Genomic DNA, 27,794 nt, shown 5'->3' on the forward strand with positions numbered 1-27,794 from the left:
TGGATGACATTTCCCAAGTGCCTTTACATACTAAGCAGGTACTCAGAAATAGAATGGGTGAACCAGTAGTTACTTGGATAAAAGAACTGATGAGCTTTTCCTGCAGGAATGAAGATCTCCTTACTAGAACATGCATCTTACAAGAGATATCCTTCATCCCTCTCTAGAAGAGAAGAGGTAACAACAAAATGTTGCCTGTAACAGAGCCCCAATTCTTATTTCATGGCTGTCTAATGCCCAGGATGCTATTTAAAAAAAAAAAAAAAAAAAAAAAAAAAAAAAAAAATCACATCGTCTTCAGCTGTGTGCAAACGGTAGTCTTGTATATTGTCTCCAGGCTGCAGGAGAGGCTAAGAAATATGATTGGCAGTGATGAATGACCCTTGACCTTTCCATCCAACTCTTCACAAAAATCTCCCCAGAGAGCCCTAGAGAGCTGCTACCAGTCGTCTGTGTTAGCATTTTAATATGCGCCTCTTGGCACTCTGTAATGAATATGAAATTAAGCCCCTGCTCCTCTCCTTAGTACCCCTCACCTGGCTCGACTGCTCCTTAACAAAGGAAGAGCAGAGTTATCACCACCTGTTTATTTCCATTGTTTATAGTCTTTCTGACCAGCCCCTTTGGATAAGCTGAGTGCACCCACACTTCCTGTGCCCCCGCGCTTCCTGTTTACTTTGTTCTACCTAGTATTTCTCCACTGCATTTATCATTATCTAAAATACTACACAACTGTCGGTTCACCATCCATCCCCAGACTGCAAACTGTCAGACAGGAATCTTCTCTCTTTGATTGCCTGCTTTATGAGAACAAAGCTTGGCACAGAGGAGGAAGGAAAAAGAAGAGGGGGAAGCCGAAGAGAAAAGAAAGAAGAGGGGAGAGAAAAGGGAGGAAGAAGAGAAAAAGGAAACAAGGCATCAAAGACAAGGAATGTGTTTTAAAAAAGAATCTTTCCACTTATTTTATTTTAAATCTGAACTTGCACAAAAGGTGGTTGGTTGCATTGTATCCAAGTATCCTTGTCAGGTGGACTTCAGATGAGCCCAGAGAGGACCTTTGCTCCTCACCATCATGTCCAGTGGCCACAGAAATCAGTCCTGTACCTTAATTTGCAATTGCTCTGCCTTGGAGTGGCCCCAGTCACAAGTGTCTCCAAGAAGTTCTTTTAGGGTGACAGTCGGAAGTGGGTAGTGATCAGTTATAGTGGGTTCTAGGATGGATGGGGCCCTGACTATACTTCTTTCACCTAAAATGATGGTGAAGCACAAGAAGGGACCCCAGGGAACTCTAGGGTTGAAAGACCCCAGTGGGGTACCAACTCTCTGAAAGGACACATCTCAAAAGAGGACTTAAAAGAGACTTAAACTTCCAGTTTCTGAGAAGCAATATCGTTCCCTTCCCTCCTGCATGCTTTTTTGTTTTCCTTTCTGTGGCTCTCTCTTGGAGACACTCGCAGGAGGCCAGATCCCAGCAGAAGAGGAGCTGTAGGAACACGTGGTGTGCGCATGCGTTTCGCCATTGCCTGCCTCTTCCGCTGCCAACTGTGGGCTCACACGTTGGTGTGCTGGGACCCTGAGGATGCAATGCTGCCTGGCTGGCTCCGGCCTGAGGGTGCAGAGCTGGCTGCACGGCTCCTCCTGCTCCGATCTCCGCCACCCTGGCTCCTCTGGGTGGGCTCATCGGCCAGCTTGACCTTCTCATGCTCCTCCTTCAGGAAGAAGTCCACCAACAAGCTCTTCTCTTTCTTGATCTGGTCACTGATGTCTGTGGGGATGTCCGGAATCATCCAGTCCACGAGGACACTCAGGAACATCACTAGGTTCTGCCCAAACAAAGACGAGATGTGAATGGAGAGGCTTGGCTTGGCAGGATGATGCCTGAGGTCAGAGGTGGATACTAGCTCACCACAGTCCACCCTGGCCCCTTCAGAGTGACCACCCTAGTGCTTCTCACTTGGTGAGAAAAGAAGAAACCAGACAGAATGCTAGACAACTCACTGGCTGAGTGATCTTTAACTGTGAGCCTATGTGTCCTTTGGCGTCCTTACTGATAATGGTGTCCTGTTAGTAAAATGACTACAACTTCAACCTACCCCTGGAGCAGCTGTGAGTTCTGATAAATTATTACATGTCACATACTGGCAATGGCAAGACGTGGTAAGTGGCAACTAGCTAGTGGGCCTTCCTTTCAGGAGGACCTGTAGTGCACTGTCACACCATCCACAGAGTGGCCTCACATGTCCTTCATCCTAACACTCCCAGGCTTGCTCTGTACTGGAGCCTCCAGGGAAGTGACCACAAAGCCTAGTGGCCTCTGTAGAGCTGCTACCGTGACAGCTGCCCCATTCATCTCTCCATCTGTCTCTCTGTCCTCAGTACCAGGGACCTTAGGTGTTTTCACTGATAGGGCTTTAGCCCAACCCACCTACGACTCATAGTCTCCTCATGGTGCCATTACCAGGGACTCTCTGCTTCCAGTTCTCTTAGGTTGATGCCAGGCTTCTGTATACATACACTTGCATGAGGTCCCTGCTGAGCCACATCCCTGGGATATCTCAGGAGACTAGCAAAGCCTTTCCTAGGAGCATTTTTTCCCCCTGGGTGAATGAATATCGGGCTATGATGCCTAGCATGGACCAATACAAGCCAGGATGTTCTGATTCTTGCTCATTTCTCAAGTCTATCCTTCCCACACATTCACCCAACACATTCCTCAACTTGTGATCATTTTCTATCTGGGAACTACACACTTATGGTCTTCCCGCTCTGGAAAACCAAGGCAGTAACAGCCCTTGAACTATATATACATCATAGTCCTGGGAGCTGAAGGGAAGACTTTGGGGACAACTGCTTCCAGAGGCTCCCAGTTATTTAGACTTTTCCTTTACCCACTGCCAATGATGTGAGGGACCTGTGACATGTGACAGATGGACAAGTGAGGAGATGGAGCAGGTGGGGGGCAGCAGGAGGATGTCTAGGCAAGTTTTCAAACATATCACCCCATCTCTACAGAGGAAGAATAGCGTCTTCTTTAGGTGAAAGACTAGCTGGTGGGCTTCTCTACATCCTAGGCTGGAGTCTGAGGGGCAGGACACCCTAGAGCCCCCCAGAGACTTGCCTTCAGGGAATATAAAAGCCAAGGGAACTGAAGAGAAAGGGATTTGGCTTTGTGCTCTGGCCCCTGCTCAAAGATCAACAGGAGCCCGAGCGGGGACTGGGGGCCCTGGAGCTCAGAGAATCTCGGTGAGGACGCAATTGGAGCTGTGGCTATTGTCAAAGATAGGAATCATGGGCTCGGGTTTGCTATTCATTCCAGGGGTGGTTAGATGACTCTGCCAGCCCCTCTAACCAGATGTCTCCACCGTAAACAATGCTAACAAAGGAGAGACCCAAGAGCTCAGGAAGAAAGTTTCTGAACTTGAGCCCTTTCTCAGGCTGACAGAGAAGATGTGCTGTTTGTCTGTCCCAGGGCTGAGACTCTGGTTTCAATGGTTCCCCATTTTCTTTTCTTCTCCTCCAGTTTAAATGGGCAAGTATGTCCACTCTGCAACTTACTCTACATCTGTCTGATAACTTTGCTCTGGGTTTTATTATCTTTTGGCCAAATCTACCCATTCAAAGGAGCTCTCTCTGGGGAATCCTGCTTTACATTCATTGCTGCCAGCCACATGTGAAGTTCCCTGTGTCACAGAGCCTCTGTATCCATTTCCCTCTATGCTCAGATTGAACCAACGGGAATCAAAAATAACAGAAAACAAAATCGCACCAACAGGGGCATGTGCAGGCTTGTGCTCATCAGTATTTCTTAAACAACACAGTTCAACACCTGTTCACATTGAGTTTGCATTGCATTAATTATCATGTCATCTAGCCATGATCTAAAGTATATGAGAGGATTTTGGTGGGTTACGTGTAAATGTGATATCATTTGTTACAAAGGACTTCAGAACCCTTAGATTTTGGTGTCCCCGAGAGGTATTAAAGACCCCCATCCTCTCTTCCCGGATACCAAGAGATTGGGCTATGAAGGGCAGGCGGGCACTATGACAGTCTTCACCTGGGCATCTGGCATCCTTACGATCTAGTCATCGCCTAACAACTCACCTGGAAGATGATCACAAAGGCCAGACGGGCTGACAGAACAGACCAGTACTGCTTGGAAAACTCATATGGATTTGGGGCCCATGGTGGCTCGCGATAATCCTTGAACCTACCCAAAGAAAGATGGAGCGTTCAGAATGGGTGGAGACTGAGAGGTCAGGGAGATGGCTCAGCTAATAACGTGTTTGCTACACAAGCATGGGGGCTTAGGTTTGGTCCAATAAAGATGGGGATGGTGGCATGGAATTGTCATCCCAGTCCTGAAGAGGCAGAGACAGGCAGATTCCTGGGACTTGTTTGTCAATGAGCCTAGCCTAATTGGTAAGCCCCAGGTCCCAATGAAAGACTCTATCTCTAAAAACTGAGATGGGACGGCTCCTGAGGAACAACCTGAGGTTGACCTCTGCATCCATAGTGTGTGCACAATGTGCACCCACATACACACATGTGCCTGTACACATACACACACACACACACACACACACACAGCTGCACACCACATGAACACAAATGCACTAAATAAATAGTTCAAGTGAAAATATAAAAGAGTAGGTTGAGTAAAGATTGAAGGCAAGGAGATACTTCTATGGGAGAAATCTCAAGATTTGAACAACAGATGAGCTCTTGGCGGTTAAAGTTGGGAAATGGAAGACAGAGGAAATCCATAGCCCAACCAACAACCATCTGTGGAATAAAAAAATCCACACCCACAAAAGTCAACCTGGGGATGTGTTTTTCCTGTTCTCTCTCCCAAGCACCTCCTAAAGCTTCCTGTGGTGTCAGGATGTAGTTCCCAGAGGAGCCCACAGATAATGAGAATAACTTAGGTCTGTGTGACCATCATGTTCCCCCCAATTATTCTGATAGGAGCCCCCAGAAGCCTCATCAGTCCTTGGATCTCATGTGGATATGGGCACCAGCAGGTCACCCCAGGGTCCTCCTCAGTCAGCAGCTTTGAAGCTAGCCTTGCTTCCCAGCTGTACCACTGAGGCCAAAAGAAAGGCGACCCAGCCCAAGAAGAAGGTTGGGTGCATTGAGGGGGTTGGTTATAAATAACAAAAGCCTTTTTCATCAATTATCTTTGTGATCTCTCCATGTGTTTTATTAAACATCAATATCTAACGTGAGCTCCTGCCTCCTCAGGCCCACAGAGACACCTCATGTTTTGTTTTCTGTCTCTGCCCTTTTACCCTTATTTTGCAATGAAGCAAATATGCTTCAAAATGCTAGGGATATCTCATTTTCTAACCCTGGAAAAGTGACAAGGGTTGGTGTTAGCAGTACGACCATTCATAGAGTTATTTCCTCCATGGGAATTCAACAAGCCTTGTCAGTGAAAGTAAGACAACCCCTAAAGTAGAGGAAGAGTTGGGATGGCATCAGGCCACCCAGTAGTGTGTGTGGCTGCTGGGGAAGGCAGAGTACTCCGCCCAGGGAGAGACGTTATACGTAGGACACATAGTGCGTATCCAGCCCTAAGCAAAAGAAAACACCTTTCTGCTTCTTTTGTCTTGCAATCCTCCCAGCATACTCATGCAGGTATCCCACATAGCATGGCAGGAACCTGGTGGACTCGGAATTCAAGTATGTGGTCAGGGACTCAAGGCAAGGAAGAGACAGAGGCAAGGTGAGGATATAAGTCTGGCTAGATCCAGACCCTTCCCTGTTATCTCAGAGCACCTCATCAGCAGGTGAAGTTGGGGGTGAGTTCACATATGGAAGTTCTCTGGTTGGCTCGAAGGAACCAGTGCTGCAAGAGGTCTACAGTCAAATATGACAGCTTCCAATTTCCAAGGAGAGGCTAGAACATTTGAAGCACAGGGAAAATGATGTATACACAAAGAACAGGCCAGAGCAATGGAGTCAGCAATAGACAGAGACAAGCTGTATGGCAGACACTGATCTTTCCACTAGGGCTTGGCCAGGGACCAGGAACTTCCACCTCACTGCCCAGCTCCCCCACTTCCAACAGCTGATCGCAGCTGTCTCAAGCTTGAGTTGACATCTGTCTGGAAAGCAAAGCTAACTGCAGCCCAGCAGAGCACCAAGGTATTCAGACCATCCCTGGCTGAGGACAGGGACATGGAAAGCTACACAGGAAGCTTGTTAGTAGGAAAAAAAGAGAGAGGGGGGAGGGGAGAGAGGGAGGGAGAGGGAAAGAGACAGAGAGATGGGGAATGAAAGCATGTGAACCAAGTAAGTAAGATGTCTTAGGAATGGAGAAAAACCTTTCTAGATTTGTCTATTCTTCTGCTCTATACAGAACAAGGTCTGCTCCTTTCCAATTTTTCTAGCCGAGGGGGACCACCCCTGCCAAGGCTTGCCATGGGGACACTCCTCCCCAGGCACAACCCAGTCCCTCCAGCTACAATGAAGGCGCCTTTCTCCCATTTCCTAGCTCTGGCTGTGAGGGAACAGCTGTTCACTGAGCTTGGTATGAGAGCCACCACACACTCCTCCCCTTCCAGGCTGAAAAGAATCCATACATAATCGAATTCAGCTTCCAACTCTGCTACTAACTTACCACAGCTCTTAGGACTGTCACTTTGCCCTCCCCTGGTGTCCAGACCATGTTTTGGATCTAACAGGCACATTCATCTCAGGGAGGATGTGGGGTGGTGGGGATGGTGGGGCTTGCACAGAGATGTCCAGAAAGATTACCCTGAAAACAGCTCTGTGCAGATGAGCAAAGGGCGGCTCTGTTGTTTGCTACTGAAGCCGCACCACAGAAAAGAGTGGTGAGGGACTTAACACACTTTGCAGCTGTCCAACGTTCCTCTTTCTAAAGGAGCTTTCTGACCCACAGTTAAAAAAAACTTATTTAATGTTAATGAGTGGACTCATATTCTTGAGATGAATATGACACAAAATGTAAACTTTACCATATGCAATGAATTGATCGCTTGCTCTAGCTTATCCTAGCTTATCCCTGTCTGTTCCTCCACTCCATTCTACTCTGTTCCATTCTTCCACAGGCTGTTTGTGACCCAATGAAGTGATTTCACAATCTGCTAATGAAGCGTGATTCATCATTTGAAGAGCACGGATTCCAGTAAGCTTGTGCCACTGGATACATAATTGGTTGTTTACATGCCAATGTAAGTTCGGGTTACATAACTTTTTTTTTGAAATGTGATCCTTAAGTCAGGCTTATCAAATGTTTTCTCTGAGTAACTAGAAGACACTAAACAAAGAGACAATTAGCTTTAAGAATAGAAGTTATCTTCAAAAGGCAGGTGGCTAATGGGTCTCATTGTTCCAACTGCGGTGCTTGTCTTGTTTTCAAAATCCAGTGCTCAGCACTGAGGGAAGTGTGTATTTTCCAGACAACAAGTGAGGGTTTAAATGCCACTTCTAGTACCAAAGTCCTGTTCTCCAAGGGCCCAGGTGTTAAAGGCTTGGCCCCTGTGTGGCTCTGTTGGAAGGTGGTGGAACCTTAAATCAGTGGGGACCAGTTGGAAATCTTTGGGTCAACTGGGGTATGAAAGAGGTTGTGAGACCCTTGTTCCTTCTTTTCTTCTCTCCCAGGCTCCTACCACAGGCTCCTTCCATGGTGTTTCCTTGCTGCAGGCCCAAAGCAAACTTCTGAAGAACGTCAAGCGCCCAAACCAACCTTTCCTCCTTTTATAAAGTGCTCATCGCAGGTGTTTTTTATAGTAACAGAAAGATGACTAACGCAGTCTTCATGCAAGTCCCCCCGTGTCCTGACACCCAGTGTTCTCATCCACATTAGCCTAAGCCTTCCTTCCCCAGGTTGCTATGTATCCACTTAGAGATTTCAGTAACTGCCTGCTCCATCACAGGAACCACCTAGTGCAGGCTGAGTGGCCCTTACCTGAAACACCAGGTACAAGAAGGATTAGAGATTTCAGAATTCCTTCCTATTTGGGAATGCTTGCTTACATTTAAGGCATCTTGGGGAATGGGACTGAAACATAAACATGAAATTCATTGATAATTCAAACACTCCTTTCACACTTAGACTGAAGATAGTTTTACATAGTTTATATAGTTATATATACTACATTTGAATCATGGCACCCATGTAGCAAAGTTTTGTAGTATTCAATTTTCCACTTGTGATGTAATATGAATACAAATCATTCCTGTGAGTTTCATACTTTGGATTTGTGGATTAGGGATGCTGACATACAGTAATTATTCTTCCTCATTTTGCTGAAGGTGACTTATGACTTAAGACAGAGCACACAGACAATTTTTCCAATCTTCTTGGCTTCTGGAAAAGGTTTCTGAACACTCAAGCTCCAGGCCCACGATGCTGATGACCATCAGAGGACTCAGACACTGGCAGACCCAGCGGCCTTCTCTAGGATTACATCAGGTAAATGGCACAAGATAGGAGAGATTCTGGCTAATGGAGGAGGCCCTGAGACCTGGGAAGTAGAGCTTTTTCTATCTTCTCACATGACCTCCAACACGTGACAATCTCCCCAGGGCAGCCATGGTTTCCTAACATTCCCATGAGTGGCCAAAACACCCTGTGAACTCGCATATCTGCTTAGCTTCCTGTATTTGTTGGCCGTGATACCACTCCCCCCCCCCCCCCACCCCGTGAGTCTCCACCCAGGGAAGCAAAAATTTAACTTCAGGCATATCAGCTGGAGACACTCACCCCTCCTCCATTTCTCCTTTATTGTCCTTAAGACTTAACATTATTTTTGAGAGTTGCTTTTGAGTCTTCCAAGAAAGACAGACTTTCACTCATGAGACAAGTGGGTTATCTAAACAGGGCACATGGAATTGGAGTGCCTCTGCCATCGAGTCAGGTGAATCGTGCCTCTGAACCTCAATATTCTAATTCAGAAAAAGGAACCAAGACAATGTTTACCACAGGGCTGAGGACACAGAAGGGGCACATCTGCTCTCCCAGCACAAGCATGAAAAGTATGTATACAGATGTGCAAGTATACTCAATGTTAAAGGAAGCCACAGTGAGAATTGAATAGGACAATGTAGGTAAATATGATTTCTAGAAGCTTCCACATACACATACACACACATACACACACACAAAAAAAATGGACACAGAGGTGTCTCCTAGGAGATAAAGAGGGGCTTTCTCCTTTCATATACAGATATGTGCACACAGAATTATTTTCCTAAAAAAGAAGTTCATAAAATTTTCTGCAGGGCTAGGAATGGTATCCAAGGCCTCAGTGTGTTCCAGGCAAGGGCTCTACCACTGAATTCTATCCCTAGCATAGAGGTGCATAATTTTAAAAAGAAGTAATTACTGGCAATGCTCAGTTGACTCCAATGTATTTTATACTGAGATGTCAAGAGCAAAATTACAATGTTAACTGGGATAGACTTCCATATAACAAGTGAAACAGATTTTTTTAAAAAGTCAGTTTTTTATTTTAGTTTTAAAATTACCTGGATAAAGTTAAATTTGGACATTACCTGAAGAAATAAGATTTCCATTAACTCAAATTATGTTTCATTGTTATAAGACAAACCCATGAAACCATAACTTCCAGGTTCTGCAATCCCAACTATGCCAGAGAAATAGAAAAACGGGATAAGGTTGGAAGATGCCTTGGTTTGCACTGAGGTTCAGGTGGAGGTGGGACAGAGCTGGAGCAGTGACCTGCAGAGTTTCCGGTTTTTATAGGACTATATTCATATGTTCCATGAACCGTTAGATTTTTTTGAAAAGCTCCCATTTTCACAGATGTAGAAACTGAGATTCTATTGCTTTGTTTTCTCACCACTGGGATGGACTACCTGACAGAAGTCACTTAAGAGAGGAAGGTCTCAGCCAGGCAGTGGTGGCGCATGCCTTTAATCCCAGCACCTGAGAGACAGAGGCAGGCGGATCTCTGTGAGTTCAAGGCCAGCCTGGGCTACAGAGTGAGTTCCAGGAAAGGCGCAAAACTACACGGAGAAACCCTGTCTCGGAAAAAAAGAAAAAGAAAAAGAAAAGAAAGGAAGGTCTCACTGCGACTCACAGCTTGAGGGAAGGATGGCAGTAGGAACTTGTTCACATCTAATTTCATCAGTAAGCAGGGAATGGACAGGAAGTGGGGCAGGGCTATCAACCTCAAAGCTCAGTGACCCACTTCCCCCGAGGATGCTCCACCTCTCAGGAGCTTCACAACCTTCCAGAACAGCACCAGTGGCCAGGTACCAAACATTCAAGCATGTCCGTGGGGGTACATCTCACATCTGAACCAAATCAAATGTGTCGATAGAGAAGAGGGACCCCCCAGCTTGGCAGTCACCATCCGCTTTCCACCCTCACCTATGGGGTAGTCAGTGACTGTGAGATCTGCCCCAACCGTGAAAACACAGACTAGCTGAAGGGGAGGAGGGAGCCGACACAACACTGAGGGGGCTGGTTACCCGCCATCGAGAAAAACCTTTTCTTAGATGAAGTGTTAGCTCCATAATGAATCAGTTAGTGAATGCCTTTCTTGACTCCAAACAGTGGTGTGAAAAAAAAAATTTTAAATAGTCCCACTAGAATTAAATTTCATATTAATGCTGAAACAATTATGCACGATTCTTTTCAGACCATCTGAGCTGCTTTAGAAATGCCTTCTGAAACCGGCTTTTAGCAGAGGAAAACAGTAGAGACAATTAGGAGCTAATGAGAACCGTGTCAGTCCGACAGTTGGTAAAGATCAGGAGGCCGACACCTGGGAAATTGGACTACCTCTGGTGTCACCATGAGACAGATGCAAGGCAGCAGCCACAGGCTGGCAGGGAACGCACCTCTTCAAAGGCTTTGCACGGGACCTCGGGATGTGGAAGTGCTTATGCCCAGCAGAGAAGTCGAGCAGGAGCCAAATGAGGGTGCCTGCTTCTGCATGTTCAACACCTCCAAACAGTCCAGCTGGGGTGATGGTGCCCATGTGTGTTCCCACTCCGCTGAACTCCCTATTTCCTTCCTGCTGAGCCAGGAACTGAGACTTGGTTCAGGCTCCAGGGCACGGTGGCTGCTTGACCTTGTCAAATAGTCACTAACCACGCCTGGTGCCTGACGTCTTGGGGCTGTTTAAGAAGCAGCCCTGCTGGAGCAGTTCGAAGGCTGAAGTGAGAATGTCTCCAGAAACGTTGGGTTTGCCCCTCTAGATTGCAAATGGGCCACCAAAGACACGTCTTAATGTTTGCCCCAATTTCTAAGACCTCCATCTCTGGCAAGCTTGGGTCAGAGACCAAGGCCTCAGTTTGACGTGACCATATTTCAGAGATTGCTGATGGCCGAGAATATAAAGGGCCATCAAGTTCCCAAGGCTCTTTGCCAGAAAATCAATGTCAACTTCATTTCCTGATGCAGAAGTAATCACGAAGCTGGGCTCTGGGGCTAGAGACTTGCATCTGACTCTCACGGTATTTATCTCACTCCCTCTACCATATTCATATCCTCTCTCTCCCCCTCCCTCTCCCCCTCTCTCTCCCTACCCCCAGCATAAGACCCACATTAAGTAGATATTTCCATCAATGATTCTTAATCCTGTTTGACATGCTATACTTAGATCACATACAGGCCCTGTTTCCTAGACATTATCTCCGTTTGAATAAGGCATCTTATCTTCACCATAAGCCAGTCACCTTAACCGTACACAGACAACACCCTGAAGACTCCATGCACATCACTGTGACCAACAGGTTCTGGACCTGATGCCTATTTCTCCATCTCATTCTAGCCTCTCTCTTGGGGACAGTGTTCTCCATGCACCTCCTTCACCACCGACATCCCTTTTGGCATTCCATCTTCCACTGCTGTCTCCTGTTCCCCAGCCAGACTGGCTTTGCCACGTGAATATGGCATTCCGACAAAACCATTAGCTTTATATCCTATTGTGTGACTCAAATACCCATGCTCCTTTGAGGGAGGAGGAGGCAAAGGGGTGATGAGTTCAAAGCCAGCCTAAGCTACATAGTTATTTGGCCAGCTGGAGCTATACAAGAAGACCCAATCTCAAGCAATCAAACAAACAAACAAAGCAAGAACCTAAAATAGATGATTTCTGTGGCCACTGAATTCCTCGTTCTTCATGTTTCACTTCATTTGAACGTTTCCCCAAATATCTAACTCTGAGATGCAGGGCTGCCCCTGCAGTGACCCCACTGGAAGTTACTAGAGAGGCATTTTAATCGCCTAGTCACCAGCTCACCAGCTTCATCTGGACTCGGTGATAGAAGCATTGTGTGGTGTTCTGTACTGCAGAACCTGCATCAGGGTTTCAAACACGTTTGCACAATGACCCCACCATCCTCACTGGTGCTGACACTGGCTGCTCCAAAGGCCATTGCAGTGATCTTAGGATGACTGGTTTCTGCAGTTGCATTTTCTTGCCAAAAGCATAGAACTAAAATATGCCTCCTATATATGTCCCTACGGGTAATTCTGTCACTCATTGTCAGCAGACTTTTATTAAATCTTTCTCTCTATCTTCCTCTCCCTGCTTCCACCATGTGTGAGTGTGCATATGTGTGTCTCTGTGTGTGTCTGTATGTGTGTGTCTGTGTGTGTGTGTCTGTGTGTGTGTGTGTGTTCATGTTCACAGGAGTACAGAGGACAGCCTATGCTGCCAGTCCTTGCCTTCCATCTTTTTTGAGATAGGGTCTTTTGTTCAGCACCTTGTATACCCAGCTGGCCGGCCGGCTGGTCTGTAGGCTTCAGGAGATTATTCTGGCTGTGCCTACTATCTTCCATAGGAGTACTGGGATTACAGATGTGCACTATGATGTCGGGCCTTGTGTGGGTTTTGGGGATCTGAACCCAGAGCCTCATGCCTGCGTAGCAACAGCTTTGCCCTCTGAGCTATCTCCCCGTCTTCAGAATAATTTTGAAGAGGTAATATAACACCATGGTTTTATCTACTTGTATAGGAACTACAAAGAAACTATCAAAGCTTCATGCATAACTGGCTGGGAAATCCAGAGACCTTAAGGCAGATGCAGAGAGCTGAGCCCTGTGTGTGCTAACACGTGTCCTAACAATGCTTTGGGGTCCTGGGCCTTTGCAGTATGGAGTGAATAGAAGAAAGTCTGTTTGATTTGTCCTGACAGCTGATATCAATCATGTAGAGTTTGAAAACACACTCAATTGACTAGAGTTGGGAGTCAGAGAAGATTAGATTTAGACTTGTTCGGTTGAATTAAACCTTGTTCAACATTAGACCTACCCTCAGCTTCCAGTATGGAGCCATTAAAGTCACTGGTGTTTAGAAAACGTAACTGCTACTGGATGATCTCAAGTCAAGGGGAAGAAAGAGCTATGGCGCTCTATGACAGACAAGTGCTTTTAGACCTGAAGAGACAGATGCTGTTAGCCTTGGCTCTCACCACATAACAGTGGGAGTCTGCACTCTTGGAGAAATGTGAGCTGCGCTTTAGCTCTATAATCTTAGAGGACTCCCGGGCTTCTCTTCTCTCTCTCTTTCTTTCTTCTCTCTCTCTCTCTCTCTCTCTCTCTCTCTCTCTCTCTCTCAGACTGAACATTATAACATTATTTCCATGGCCACTTCCAGTTATTAGAATGATTTTGTGATTCTTACTGTTCAAGGTCTGTTCTTTCGGTGCAAATCTATTGACTAACTGAATTCGTGGGCAACACTAGAGCAGACCCAGGTCCTACCAGAAAAGTCTTGCAGCTCTGGCACAGACCCTCTGCACTAGAGAATTTGACTGTTGGAGCAATACACCAAAATCCAGCACCATGGACAGACAGTCCAGCAAACCAGCCAGATTTAGTGGCCTGGGCAGTGTCTGGTGTGGGAAAAATCCACATGCGGGAGGACTTCTGAGGGCTGGACCCTTCGTAGCCCCGGCAATAGAAACCCTTGAAACACCAATGCTCGTATGAATTAATGGGCAAGGCCACCCATCTGTTGGGGACCTGGTCCCTGCTCTTTCATCTTTTCCTGGTTGGCTATAGTTAGTGTCCCGAGTTGAGGATGGCCATCTGTTTAAGCTGTCTGGGTTGGGATGACCAAATCATCTCATCTCACAGTCTCGGAGTGTGGATCTGAGCTTAAGCATCTCTCTTAGGGAAATCTGACTTTTAGTCCCAAGGGGAAAGTATGAGTGCATGCCCACTGTTTGACTACACTAAGATTCCCATCTCACCATAGTCAGAATGCCCACCCTCAAAACAACCAAACAATGCTGGTGGGAGGAATGTAATTTAGTGTAGTCTCTATGGAAATCAGTATGGAGAACCTAAAACAATAAAAATAAAGTCAAACTACCAAGCAGTTCAATTTTGTCACCCATGTGTACATATCCAAAGCAACCTAAGTGAGCACACTACAGAGACAGATGCATATTCGTAGGTTTGTGAGACAGGATCTCACTATGTAGACCAAGCTGGCTTTGAACTCATAGCAATCCACTTGCCTCTGTTGGAATTAAAGGCATGTGCCACCGTGTCTGGCCCTGAATATCCATGTTTATTACTGCTCTATTCATAGTAACTAAGAAATGGGATCAGCTTAGATGCCCATCAACAGATGGATGGATAAAGAAAATGTGAACTCTCTCTCTCTATCTATCTATCTATCTATCTATCTATCTATCTATCTATCTATCTCACACACACACACACACACACACACACACAAAATCCCACAGGGGGCATTTGCCATAAAGAAGTTATACCATTTGTAGAAAAATGGTTAGAAATGGAGATCATCAGGCCAAAGGAAACAAGTCAGTCTCAATGTTAAGTGCGACATGTTTCTTCTCATACACAGAGTCTGGATTTTTTTAAGGACATGATACTAGGAAAGGGACTATTTGGAAGAGGAGGGAACCAGAGGGATTGGGAGAAGAGGCAATCAGGGAAATAAGAGGATAGGATGGTCAAAGTACATTTTTACATGTATGAAAGTGATATAATGAAACATTGTCTTATTTAATTCATATATGCTCTTAAGAAAAAGAAAAGGAAGCCAATGCTTTGATGGGGACACTGGTAGCTTTTCATAAGACACAACAACCCCTGCCAGCCCCACAGCATCTCCTCCTGGCTTCTTATTCTGGGAGTTATTCTTCATTTTAATATATGAGGTGTGGTCTTTAACCAAGACTTGCCTGGGATTGCCATGTGACCAGGGTAAAGAGGGTCAAAAGAGTCATTCCCTTCTGTTCCTCTGTCTGTTGTTAGCTTTCCTTGAGAAGTCACAAAGAACTTTCTGTGTCTTGGCTTCAGGGATTCCTGGAGCAGTGTCTTTCAGCTACCTCTTCTGAGTGCCAGCTTAGGATATATCCAGGAGGTAGGTGAAAACCACTGCTTGGGTTTCCAGATATCGTTGGTAATGCAATGTGACTGACATCAAACTCAGCACATATGGGCATTGGATGGCAGAAACGGGGAGTACTCCAGTGTGGAGCTAGACAATGGAGGTTTAATTACAGAGGACATTTGAGAAGACAGTAATGGCAACTAATATAAGGTGTTTCAGAACTCCCGGGGTTGTAGAGGCCAAAATGCTGGATTTGGAGAGCATGAAGAATATATGAGAAGCTGTGAAATCTGGCAGCATCTTTAATATGATCTTAAGATCATATCACATTGATCTTTCTACTGTTTTTGACTGCACTGAAATTTTAATCTCTCCATAGTCAGAATCCCACCATAACTTATAAGATCAAGTTCTAAAACCTTCCTTGACATGTCAAGAGAACCACAGTTTCTCAGCCATGTCCAGGCTCAGTCTCCCTCCTAGGTCTGTCACCACTAACTGCAGCATATAGTGTGGGAAAAAAACTTCATCTTTTTCTCTTAATTCATTTGTGACTCTAGCCCATGCCCACCACAGTTCACATCTCAGTGATGCAGCAGCCCAGCTGCCTCCTGGTGCTCTCCAAATGCTAGTCCATCTTCCTCTCTGAAACCACATCAGTTACCTAAATGTATACTTGGTGTGTGTGATTCTCTGACGACTAAAAGGCCATATCTTCCTATCATATCATATTGAAGATTCTAGAAGATTTAACAGCTTCTGATATGTTTGTGTTTCATGCTATCCAAATTCAGCCTCTTGGCTTCTATGATCCTGGGAGTTCCTCAAATTATTTTCCAGTACTATCTTCTCAAATGCCTTCCTTAACTGAAACTCCACTGTCTGGCTCCATGCTTGAGCACTTTCCCTTTCTGACATTCAACTCCTCACAGCCCATCCAGGAAGCTTATCTTTCTGCTCTAGACCCTTGCCATCTCCACATCACCCTCTGAATACCCACTGTGCACATGGGCCTACATGGAATTCCATATGATGACTGACTTGGTTATTTCTTATCCTTGACAATGACCTCGAAGTTAGATAGCACTTGATCTGCTCTGTAGCATCTAGCAAAAGGCACTTAATAACACTTATTGATTCAATTAAGTGCATTTATAACAACTGGGGACAAATAAGAGATGGAAGGAAAAAAGAATGATCCCCTTCCACCCCCACCCCCCACCCCCCGCCGCGCGCCCAGACCCTCTAAGTAACTCTTTAGATCTACTGCCCCGGGCTGTGCCCCCTCCACACTCTTTTACCTGCAAAACTGAACCTCCTGGTCGAACTGTGAGTTTTCTGGCTGTGTTCCCTCCTTCAGCTGGCTGACGTTGAAGAAGGAGAGGGTGTGGTTCACAAAGCCATGGAGAGTCCCGTTGTGACTATAGGAGTACTGGTACACTAGGCGGGGGATAAAGTCGGAGGTGACAGCGATGACGAAAGCCTAGGGGACAGAATCACAAGCACTGAAGACTGCTCTGAATGGGCGGCGTCTGGAAGACACAGGGGCCGCATGAATGAGGACTGCCCACTTTGGGGCACGCCATCCAGAGGAGCTACAAGGGTTGACATGGAAACATCTAGAGTATGCTCAAGCACCTGTCCCTAAGTTCACAGGGCTCACAGTTCTGGACAGAGGAAATGAGAACATTGCGTGCTGGAAGCTTCAGTCCACCTCTACGACACTTGGGCTGACACTGCTGTTGGCTGGGCCAGAACAGAGTTCAAGGGATTCTGAGAAAGTCACTTGTAGTGATGAAAGTGGAACTCGTAGACTGGGCAAGGGAGTTGGAGACTGCGTACGTCTGCCCCAAGGGACACTAAAGGCCCAGGAACACAGTTCCACAGTTTCTTCAATCAGATTGCCATCTCTGGACACTTTGCAATGCTTTGTGCATCAGAAGCTGTTCCTTTATTCTTCTTGTGAAAGGGGAGAGACAGAAGGGAAAGGCACAGGGTGTGCTGGATGGGCCACGCACAGCCCACACAGCATATGGGATGTCTAAGTGCTCTACAGATGGCCAAGAGTAAGCTGGACGCAGGTGAGTGATAGCATGTTTGGTTTGGGAGCCACTTTCTGCAAGAGAACCTTAAATCTTTTTGGCAGCTGTTTATACTATAGCCTGCACCAATAATTAAAGCCCCTTAAAATATGATTTCGGTATTTTTTCTCTAAACGTGTATATGTAAGTGGGCCATACCCATATTTGAAAATTAATAACACACTTGTAATTGTCGTAGCTGTGATTTACTAAGCCCTTGTTTGTCTTTCCATTATCCCGCTTCGTTTCGAGAATGATCCTCTATGGTAGATGCGATTCCTATGTCCTGTTGTTTTGATGGGTAAGCAAGACTTGCAGAGGCCAGGAAAACAAAATGCCCTGCCACTCTGTGGCACAGATAGAAAGTAACCAATGCTAAGGATCCCTTTCCTCGTAGACATGGCTCAAAGTAATAGATGACCCCCTTTCCAACTGTGCATTATTTCTAAGCATGAAAATAGGTGCTCCCTACATCAGAATATTCAGCCTGCAGCAGACTGCCTCTCCCCACATCTCTTGATCATTTATGGGCAGGTGTCAAGGAACCAGATGAGAGCCAGAATCAATGCTCCCTCCTGAGGGAACATGAACTATGGCTCCCTAGATGTACACCTAGCTCGCTGTGCCTTCTTAGGGGGAAAGAGCAAGGAGGCCCTGTCTGGTTACCATCCATCCGGCGTACAAAAGCAAAGGAATTTCTGTGTGTGTGTGTGTGTGTGTGTGTGTGTGTGTGTGTGTGTGTGTCTGTCAAGGCAGCTCAGAGGGTCACAATGGCTAGGACCCTCTTTCTTCTTCATCCTAGATTAACCTACAGGGTGCCCGAGTCCACAAGGGTGATCAAGACTTTGCACTGAGTAGATGGAGGAAGCATAATTAGGAACTGCAACCCAAGCAATGTTCCAGGCTCTATTTAACTAAATGGTGGGAACAGAATGGGAAGAAATGAGCAGATAGGTCAATTTCTTTCTTCATTATTCTTGGCTCCAAGAAAAGATCTGCTTTTGACTCTTAAGGCCAAGGCATACAGTCGGGAGGATAATTGCCTTTCTCTTAATGAAATGAAAAGTGAAATCACTGCTGGGCAGCAGCATGAGCCACAAGGCCCAAGTATGCCAGGAAGCAGGAGGATGTCTGAAACAAAGCTCCAGATGGGAAAAGCTGGGGGGGGGGGGATGTCATGGGATTGGTTCCTGCTTCAAAGCCGGGCGCTCCAGAAGTGCCTCCCATATAGCTAAGACATTCTGAATGCTAGCACTTACATTGATGATGACAGAGAACTTGCCAATTCCAGAGAGAATGTCAAACCAAATTCCTGTAAGACAGAAGTGAGGGCATCTCTGGTTAGTCCCGCCCTGGGCTCAGAGACAGTAAGGTCACAGAATGGGATGACATTCTGTAGACAGGCTACCTGGGGAGGCTTTCTACCCTCCTCACAGAACTGGGCTTAAACAGAAAAGCTTAGGGTGCCCCTGTCTGGAAGCTTAGGGGACAACTGGGGGTACTTAATACGATGACTTCCACAGGCCTCCTCACATCCAAGGATGGGAACAGGAGAAACTCCAAGGGGTGAAGAAAGGAGGCCCTGTCAGCCTCCTGAGCTCTGAGGTGCAGGTGGGGGGAGGGGTCACACAGATGGGGGACATGCCAGGCCTCTAAGGAGGTGCATACCAATGTCTTTGGTCCTCACAGCATCCGGGCGTCTCAACTCGGTCACAAACTTTTTTGCGTCCAGCCGCACTTCGATGACATTGTTGAGGAGGGCAAACACTGGTGCCAGTGGGAAGGAGGCCACAAAAAGGGTGACAAAACCAAACTGGATGACTAGGAGAGAGCACGCAGGAGGGGCTCAGCAGGGAGCTGCAGGAGTGGAGGCCATCTCTAGTCTGTGGTCCCCAGTCCTCAAAGCTGCCATCGGGTTCCCCTTCCTGCCTGCCTGCACTTCCAGGCTTCCTTCTCACTTCTGCAGCCAGAGCCAGGGCCACCGCCACTCTGAGTCAAAGCTCTTGATTAGGCCCAGCAGGCAGAATGAAGAGATGTGTGACACAGGACACCCCCCTTCCACCACCACCCTTCACCACTACAAACTCATCGTAGGTGGCTAACTTGGGGGTCGGTAAACTCTGTAAATGGCTAACGAGGAAATACATTGCGATCTGTGGTCTGTCTTGTCTTGTCACAGCAACTCCCTTCTGCCACTGCTCCCAGGCATGGCTGTGCTCCCAATAAAGCTGTATTTACAAAAGCAGTCCACAAAGTAAGCTGATATTGGCCCTCAGGCCATAGGTTGCCAGCCCTTAACATAGCTTCAAAAACTACCCCTCCCCAAAAGTTGGACCTTTTTCTTTTTTTTTTTTTTTAAGTCAAGAGTCTTGTTATGTAGACTAAGCTGACTTTGACCTCTTGAACCTGCTGCCTCAGAACACCTACCCCATCCCAAATACTGGGATTATTGATGTGTACCAAGTCAAGGTCTAGAGTCTCCTTTTCCATAGATAGAGCCGTTGCTTTTATTTGGAAAGAATTCATTCATCACACATTTATTGAGAGCTGGGAAAATGTCAGGCATTGTGCCAAGTATTTAGGGCGGCAAAGGCCTGGTCCTGTTGTAGAGGAGCTGGGTTTAGAGGGGGAGAGATAAGTGTATGTAAAGACGTTCAACAGAATTTTTGCAAATGTGTTCCAAGACAGAAAGGGCAATGTGCTAGAGTCAGAGAACCGAAGGAGACAAGAGCTAAAGTCCATGCACTCAGGGTGGGCACTGAAAGAAAGTCTCCACGCGGTTGACCTTAGCCCCATCTAGGAAAAGGCCACGTGGCAACCAAGAGCCAGAGAGCACACTGAGCTGCAGGGGCAGCAAGCAAAGGCACTCGCGGCCATCCGCAGCTGCAAGGTGTCTTACTCTGCCAGACCCTGCCACAGCCCCCCAACCGCCTTCCTCGTCACCAGCCTTCCCAGACTGGCAGCACACAGACCTTGGAATCTGACCCTGTCACCTTCCTACGCATATGAATTCCCATGCAATCCCCTTTATTTACAGAATAGAATCCAGATTCCTTATTTTGGCACGCAGGTGATTCTGTCTACTCTAAGCCGCCTTTATAACCTGAGCTCCAAAATGCCCCCATGTAACAACCCTGCTCCTGCCTCCAGAACAAACTTGCCACCCTCAGACTTTCCACGTAACATACTCCCTTTCCTTCGCCTGTTCACAGCAACCATTCTCCAGCTGGTGAATTTCTGTGGGTCCCCACAATCAGACCACTCCAGTGCCTCCTGCTCTGAACACCCCTTCCTGTGCTCAGGCCTCTGCTGGGTACTGCTGGCACTATCTACTCAGGTGTCTTTCTCTGCTGTAAGGCAAAGGCTCCGTCTACTCTGGGAGCTTTTTGCAAATTGACTCACAGAAGCGGCCTAGTTGGATTCCCCACACACCAACAGTAGGTACCAACCGGTCCCTCAGTTAGAGCAAGTGAAATTAAGGATCATAAAATAATACTCACCTGACTGGCATCTCAGAAGGTACATGGAAGTGCTCAGAACACGTATCATGTCTCATACCTAACAACTGTTCAATGAATGTTACATGTGGGAGCTGGGGAGGTGGCTCAGTGAGTAATGTGCTTGCTTCCCCAGTTCCCCACCCAGCACCTACGAGAAATTCAGGTCTAGTAGCACACATCTATAATCCCAGTGCTGGTCAAGGCACACAGGCAGACCCCTGGGACTTGCTGGTTGCCCAGTCTAGCCTAAATGTCAACCTCCAGGTTCAAGGATAGACCCTATCTCAATAAATAAATAAATAAATAAATAAATAAATAAATAAATAAATAAATAAATAAATAAATACAGTGAAGAGTAATAGAGGGAGATGTCTAAAGCCAACTTCTGCCTTTCCCACACGTACATAAGTATATACCAAGACACAAATAGTAAGTTATTTATGTAAGTAATAAGTTAGTTATGTATTGTATATACTGTTATTCTTAGTGAAAGACATATCAGCATACAGAACTGATTGCAATGTATACTGTATAGCCACATGCCAAACAGATACAAACTTAAAGTTTAGAGACTCAGTGAGTCTGAAGAGATCCAGATCTGAGGCTCAGATATGTTCCTAACCTGACTCAGTCCTTTGCCTACACTTCTGTTTACATGGACAGCTCAAGGGAGCCACTTTGAATTCCCTAAGGTTGAGATGCTGTAATGTTGTGATTGTGCCCTTAGACAAGCTCCACCATTCCAGGATAGTCATACAAAGAATGAGAAGACAGGACCCAAACTCCAGGATATCTGTCTGTCCCTACACAAAGAACACAAGCCAACTTCCAGAAAAGCGTCCAGAGAAAACACACACGGAACTCTTCCCAGCCAAAGTGCTTCTGAGTTGGCAGGTTTGTAGGCTCACAGGTGTGGCCCCTGCTCTTGCTCATATAACCCCGACTTCTGCCTTATCCTAGATGTCCAGTGAGTTCTAGGAGACCAGCAGGTGTCATAATGGCAAGATGTCGCAGATGCATGAAGGTTGGACTCCTGGAAAGGCTGCTTGGAATGGGGGTGGGGAGGGTACACAAGTCTTCACGAACTCACTCAATAATCAATCACAGAAGCAGCATCTGGGGCTTCAAAGATGGCTGTGCGGGTAAAAGCTCTTACCACTCAAGCGTGCTGGCCCAAGCTCGACCTTCAGGACCCAGTTAAAAACACGGATGCAGAGGAATGGGTCCATAATCCCAGCATTGTAATAGCAAAGTTGAGAAGCTGAGGCAAAAGAATCGCTAAGAAGCTCATGGACCAGGTGCTCTGGGTGCTCAGTGCAGAAACAAGAGGGACTCGTCTCAGAAACAAGGTGGAAGGAGAGAACTGACTCCCTCAGTCTGTTTTCTGATCCCCATACTGCACACACACACACACACACACACACACACACAGCACACTATATACACATGCATATACACGCACATACACACACACACACACACCTTATACACATGCATATACACGCACATACACACACACACACACATACCACACCACACCACAACACAACACACACAAATAATAAAAGTTTTGAAGCATCAGTACCTGGCATATCTTTTAAAAGACGCTTTACAGAAAATTTCATTTGGGAGTCAGGGAGTAGGGCCAGGATAGATGGAAGAAAGGGGAGTGGAAGTGACCAAGGAAGGCTAAACAGATTGCTCTAGTTTTCTAAAACCTGTAACATGCATGTCTACATTTAAATACACACATGGACTCATCTTTCTTTAGAGCCTTGAGTTAGCTGTCTCAGTTCAGTGAGTTCAGGGCAAACCTTCTAATCATAAGAAACTTCCTCCAGGGAACCATGTGACCACCTCAGAGCCTCAAAGGGCTCTCTGCAAGAACACATGGGGAAGGGGTAGTTGCTTTTGCATAGAGCATGTCCTCATCACATGCCTCCAGTGGTCCTGGGGAATCCAGCATCTTCTGAGGGATTATGAAGGAAGTGGGACTTTCCACTTTTCATGCTTATCTTTTTCTTATGAACTCCAGGGGCATTTAGTGAACTGCTGTCCCCAAGGGTAGCCGGAAGTGCTTGCTTTCTCACCTTCACAAACTGCCCAGACAAGACACAAATTCTTTTCTTCAACATCACTGTTTTTTAGTGCAAGTGTGGTGTGTTTAGTAGTTGCTATTTGTTATTCCAGTCTCATAATAAAGGCTCTGGTCTCCCACCTCACGTGTAAGTCAGTCTTCTCAGCAAGGGACAACCTCAGAAGAGAGGCACAGGGTACCCTGGCCCCTTCTCTGAAGTTACTCCAGGGTATCCCGAGCCATAGAAAGCCCTTCTCTACACATGGTCTAATGTCACAGGTGTTTCCAGCTTGGACTGGGAACCCTTGAGCATTTCCAAGAGACAATCCAAAGAGGTGGAGATAAACAGCAAGTCTTTATTTAATCCTGGGGAGCAAAAGGTATGTATAAAACCATAACCCTCTAGCATGCAGATGCCAAATCCAAGACTTGTTCTTTTCAAGGGAAAGTCTGGAGGGCTGAGTCAGATGGAAGCCCTGCTGGGTTCACTTCAGAGGATGCAAGGATGCTGGCCTTCACCAACACCAAGAATTGTTTCTAAAAACAGCCAGCCTCCCTTAGGACAAAAGCAACACCGGAAATCCTCGGTGTAGCTGCATAATAGAAGCCAGCTTGACTGGGCCAGTGACAGATTAACCCTGGCCAAGCCAATTAGGGAAGAATCCATAAGTTGATTTTCAACTAAATCTTTACAAAGCCCGCTGTAAAGTGCTCCAGAAATCCTGGTTGGAAGCATGAAGTCTGGAAACACAACACGTCTGGGCACAAACTCCATGGGTTTCCTCTGCTTGCACTCCAGCAGCCAAGAACCGTCCTAAATAACTACCAGCGCTGCACTGCCTGATGCTGGAGACAATTAAAATCCTGAGTGATTACCTGGGCTTGGGCTAAAATAACAGGGAGGAGTGGAAGACGCTAAATGAGACAGCAGCCAGCAAGGACATTTCAGGACAATCTACTTAGAGAAAAATGAATGGTGCAGTAGAGAAAACAGAACACACTGGCCACGGTGGATGGACAGACAACGACGGAACACAACTCTGCTCTTCACTCATTTATTTAAGAGTCATCAGTGGAAATTGTGTGTGCACACACACAAACACACACATAAATCCAGACCATCCATTGTGTGCACACACACAAACAAATACATAAATCCAGACCATCCATTGTCTGCACACACACAAACACACACATAAATCCAGACCATCCATTGTGTGTGCACACACACAAACACACACATAAATCGAGACCATCCATTGTGTGCACATACACAAACAAATACATAAATCCAGACCATCCATTGTGTGTGCACACACACAAACACACACAAAAATCCAGGCCATCCATTGTGTGTGCACACACACAAACACACACATAAATACAGACCCTTCATTGTGTGTGCACACACACAGGCATACACATAAAGTCCAGACCCTTGGCCTGGCATTCAAAGCCCATCTGACCCAGACTTACTCATTTCTTCCCATCTAGCCGACATTTTGTCCTTAGGGCTAGTTTTAGTCGGAATGCTTGAGGTCAGTTCTATCTGCTTTCCAACCATTTCCAACCATCTGTGCATTTCGGAGCCTCTCTGTACACCACTACTCTAATTTCCTCTGTGTTCTGCTGAGTGAATTGTTATTCATTGTTCAGACCAGATGGACTCCTACTCCTCCGTCTCATCCCGCCCCACTCCCATGAGCCTCTCCTTCCTCACTTCCCAACTTCCCAGCTAGACTGAAGTCCCTCCCACAGTCCTGTACATACCACTCCATTCACTTGACCTACTCCCTGGGGCTGGGGAGGCCTTGAGAACAGGTACACTGTTTCCATATTTGACCCTTTACTGCATCTATACCGCACTCTGTGTCTCATAAACAGATATTTAAAAGTTATCTGTTTTACAAATGGAACTCCTCTCTCTTTCTCTCTTTCTCTCTCTCTCTCTCTCTCTCTCTCTCTCTCTCTCTCTCACACACACACACACACACACACACACACACACACACACACACACAGGCAGAAAGCAAAAAGATTTGAACTGAAGTCATTATCCTGCTTCAAAGTGAGGAGATCTGCTGCTGAGGTGAAAAGTCTGGAACACCACACAGCGATTCTCATAATTTGCCGCAACAGGCACAGGACACTTTGGGGAAGATCAGAAGAATGTCCCAATTCTAATGAAAATGATGACAACCCTTTTTTAAGCCCCCCCCCTTCAGTTTAGTAAAAGTACAGCCTCCCATTTAGGAGGACTGAGAACCGGAGCCTTCACCGGAACTGGATAAGACCTTATTGCTAAAGACACCACAAGACTGCGGTTGCAAGAGACAGAGACTCAAGCTGGAACAGAGCTGGGAACCTCCCTGTTGGAAGTTTTAGTGTGCCAGAGGATGCTTTGGGTTGGCAAAAGGCATCAGTAATCTTACCCAGCTCTGAAACCTTAGAATACCAATCTGGCAGGCATGATGAGCCCACCTGAACAATGGTGACCAACGCCTCTCTGATGGGATTTGAGCTTGACTCACCAAAAACCCATGCCTGGTACTGTAAACCTAGCCAAACGCCCATGCCTGGGGAAGCCATAGGACCCATCGGATAACTTACTCCTGGTGTTTTGCTAAATGATGGTAAACTGGCTTCTAAATATCAGTGCTTGTGCCCACAGACCCCAGTCTGTGAAGCCTCTCTGTGTATGAACAGCGGTAAATACAGAGACGCATAGCTGCCCAAGAGACTAAGTGATCTATGAGGGTTCAGTCCTAGACAAGATGTTTATACCATGCCTTTGAGGCTCAGGGAACCTAGCAGGAGACCGGATAAAAGGACAAAGAGCCAGAAGATAGGGAGAAAGACTGAAGTGCCACTGGCTAGGCACGACCCAGCCATTGTAATCATGAAGTCATAGCAGCTATGGGCTTTGGGCCTGAACAGAACTGGTCCTGCCAACAGCCAGTCAGGTATGGGGGAGGGGCTTACGGGACCTTTCTTCTTACTTCTGAATGACTGGTTGTTGGTAGATTCTGAGAGAAAGGAAACACTGTCTTCAATTATGTACTCACCGATGAGCCCACTGTGTCCCAGTGCATAGTTCAGCAGCCCTGGTCACACATGCAGCCCTCGTTAAACTCAGTGGGTCCCAAAACAAAACAAAATGAAAGGATGCAAGTGGGGGGAAACGTGTGTGAAGGGGAGGGAAATAAAAGAAGGTGGGAGTGAGAACATCGCAATGCATTAGATACATACATGAGATTATCAATGAACCAATTTAATTACTAAAATGAAAAACTTATAAACATTGATACTAAAAACAAGATTATAAAAGAAAATAGGCAAATGACCTATCATGGCTGATAAGTTTATCAAGAAATGTCTAACTTTATTGTTAATTAATACAATTAAAATCTGCTAAAAAGAAAGGAAATGGTCAATAGTGAGAACTATTGGTTGACAGTTGGATAACTGTACAGGTCCAACACAGAAACAGCTGGGAACTGTTTTCTGGAGTGAATGAGGTTCTGGGACTTCTGTGCTACCAATGTCCCCCTGGGGTACAGAAGTGCTTGTCTAGGTGGCTAAACTGGAAGATGAGTGGTTCAGTTAGATCAATGGTTCTCATCCTTCCTAATGCTGCAACCCTTTAATATACTCCTTCATGTCGTGGTAACCCCCAACCATAAAATTATTTTTGTTGCTACTTCATAATTTTGCTACTGTTCTGAATCATAATGTAAATATCTGACGGGCATGACTGACAGGTTGAGAACTGCTGAGTTAGATTATAATAAACTCTGAAAATCATACATGTTGTGTCTCATGCTTTTGTTTGTCACAGAAGAACACTAAAATGCAACTTCAAGCCCTGTGCATAAAGAATTTGATTTCATTGTTTCTTGCTACATTTGTCTAGCATTACTCTCTACCTGTAGGATTTTTCTCTCTATTTTTATCTTAAGAAAATAGAAATAAAACTGATACTTTAAGGCTCTTCCTTTTTGTGACCCAGTGGTGAGTAAGGCAGGGGAGGAGCAGGACATACGGTGTCTTTGTCTTCTTGGGCAGGAGGCAGTTTCTTTGGCTGAACAGTTTTGGAAAAGCCCACAGCATTAATTCAGTGCTGTTTCCTAAGCCTACATTTTAAAGTTTGTGGTAGTTTGAAAGAAAATGGGCCCCAAAGGGAGTGGCACTATTGGGAAGTGTGGCTTTGTTGGAATGGGTATGGCCTTATTAGAGGCGGTAGGTCACTGTGGAGGCGGGCTTTGAGGTCTCACATATGCTCAAGCCACGCCCAATGTCTCAGTTCACTTCCTGTTGCCTGCAAAATGTAAAACTCTCAGCTTTTCCAGTACCATGTCTGCCTACACATAGCCATATCCCACCATGACAATAATGGACTAAACCTCTAAAACTGTAAGCCACCCCAATTAAATGTTTTTCCTTTCTAAGAGTTACTGTGTCATGGTGTCTCTTCATAGCAATAGAAACCCTAACTAAGACAATCCTCCTCTCCTAAGAGTGTCTGACAAAAAAAAAATAGGCCAATGACAACCAATGTTGGAGAGGATGTGGAGCAAAGGGAACACTCCTCCACTGTTGGTGGGAATGTAAACTTGTACAACCACTGTGGAAATCAGTATGGCGGTTTCTCAGAAAATTAGGAATTGAACTACCTCAAGACCCAGCCATCCCACTCTTGGGCATATACCCAAGGAATGCTGATTCATATCATAAAGATACATGCTCAGCTATGTTCATAGCAGCACTATTTGTAATAGCCAGAACCTGGAAACAACCTAGATGCCCATCAATGGAA

General features: G+C 46.0%; 1 protein-coding gene across 1 annotated transcript in view; it reads right to left on the reverse strand.

The window, feature by feature from the left end:
• Positions 1–932: 932 nt before the first annotated feature.
• LOC119087666 (anoctamin-2) overlaps positions 933–27,794 on the reverse strand; it is a 46,224-nt gene continuing 19,362 nt past the window's right edge. Inside the window, exons 3-7 of the mRNA XM_037204131.1 lie at positions 19,070–19,222; positions 18,661–18,713; positions 16,622–16,803; positions 4,105–4,210; positions 933–1,823 (exon numbers count right to left, since the gene is read on the reverse strand). Coding sequence (XP_037060026.1) covers positions 1,551–1,823; positions 4,105–4,210; positions 16,622–16,803; positions 18,661–18,713; positions 19,070–19,222 — 767 coding nt within the window. The 3' untranslated portion in view covers positions 933–1,550. The remainder of the gene's footprint in view (positions 1,824–4,104; positions 4,211–16,621; positions 16,804–18,660; positions 18,714–19,069; positions 19,223–27,794) is intronic.

This window comes from Peromyscus leucopus, chromosome 3 (genome assembly GCF_004664715.2).
Source record: "Peromyscus leucopus breed LL Stock chromosome 3, UCI_PerLeu_2.1, whole genome shotgun sequence".
NCBI classification, from domain to species: Eukaryota; Metazoa; Chordata; class Mammalia; order Rodentia; family Cricetidae; genus Peromyscus; species Peromyscus leucopus.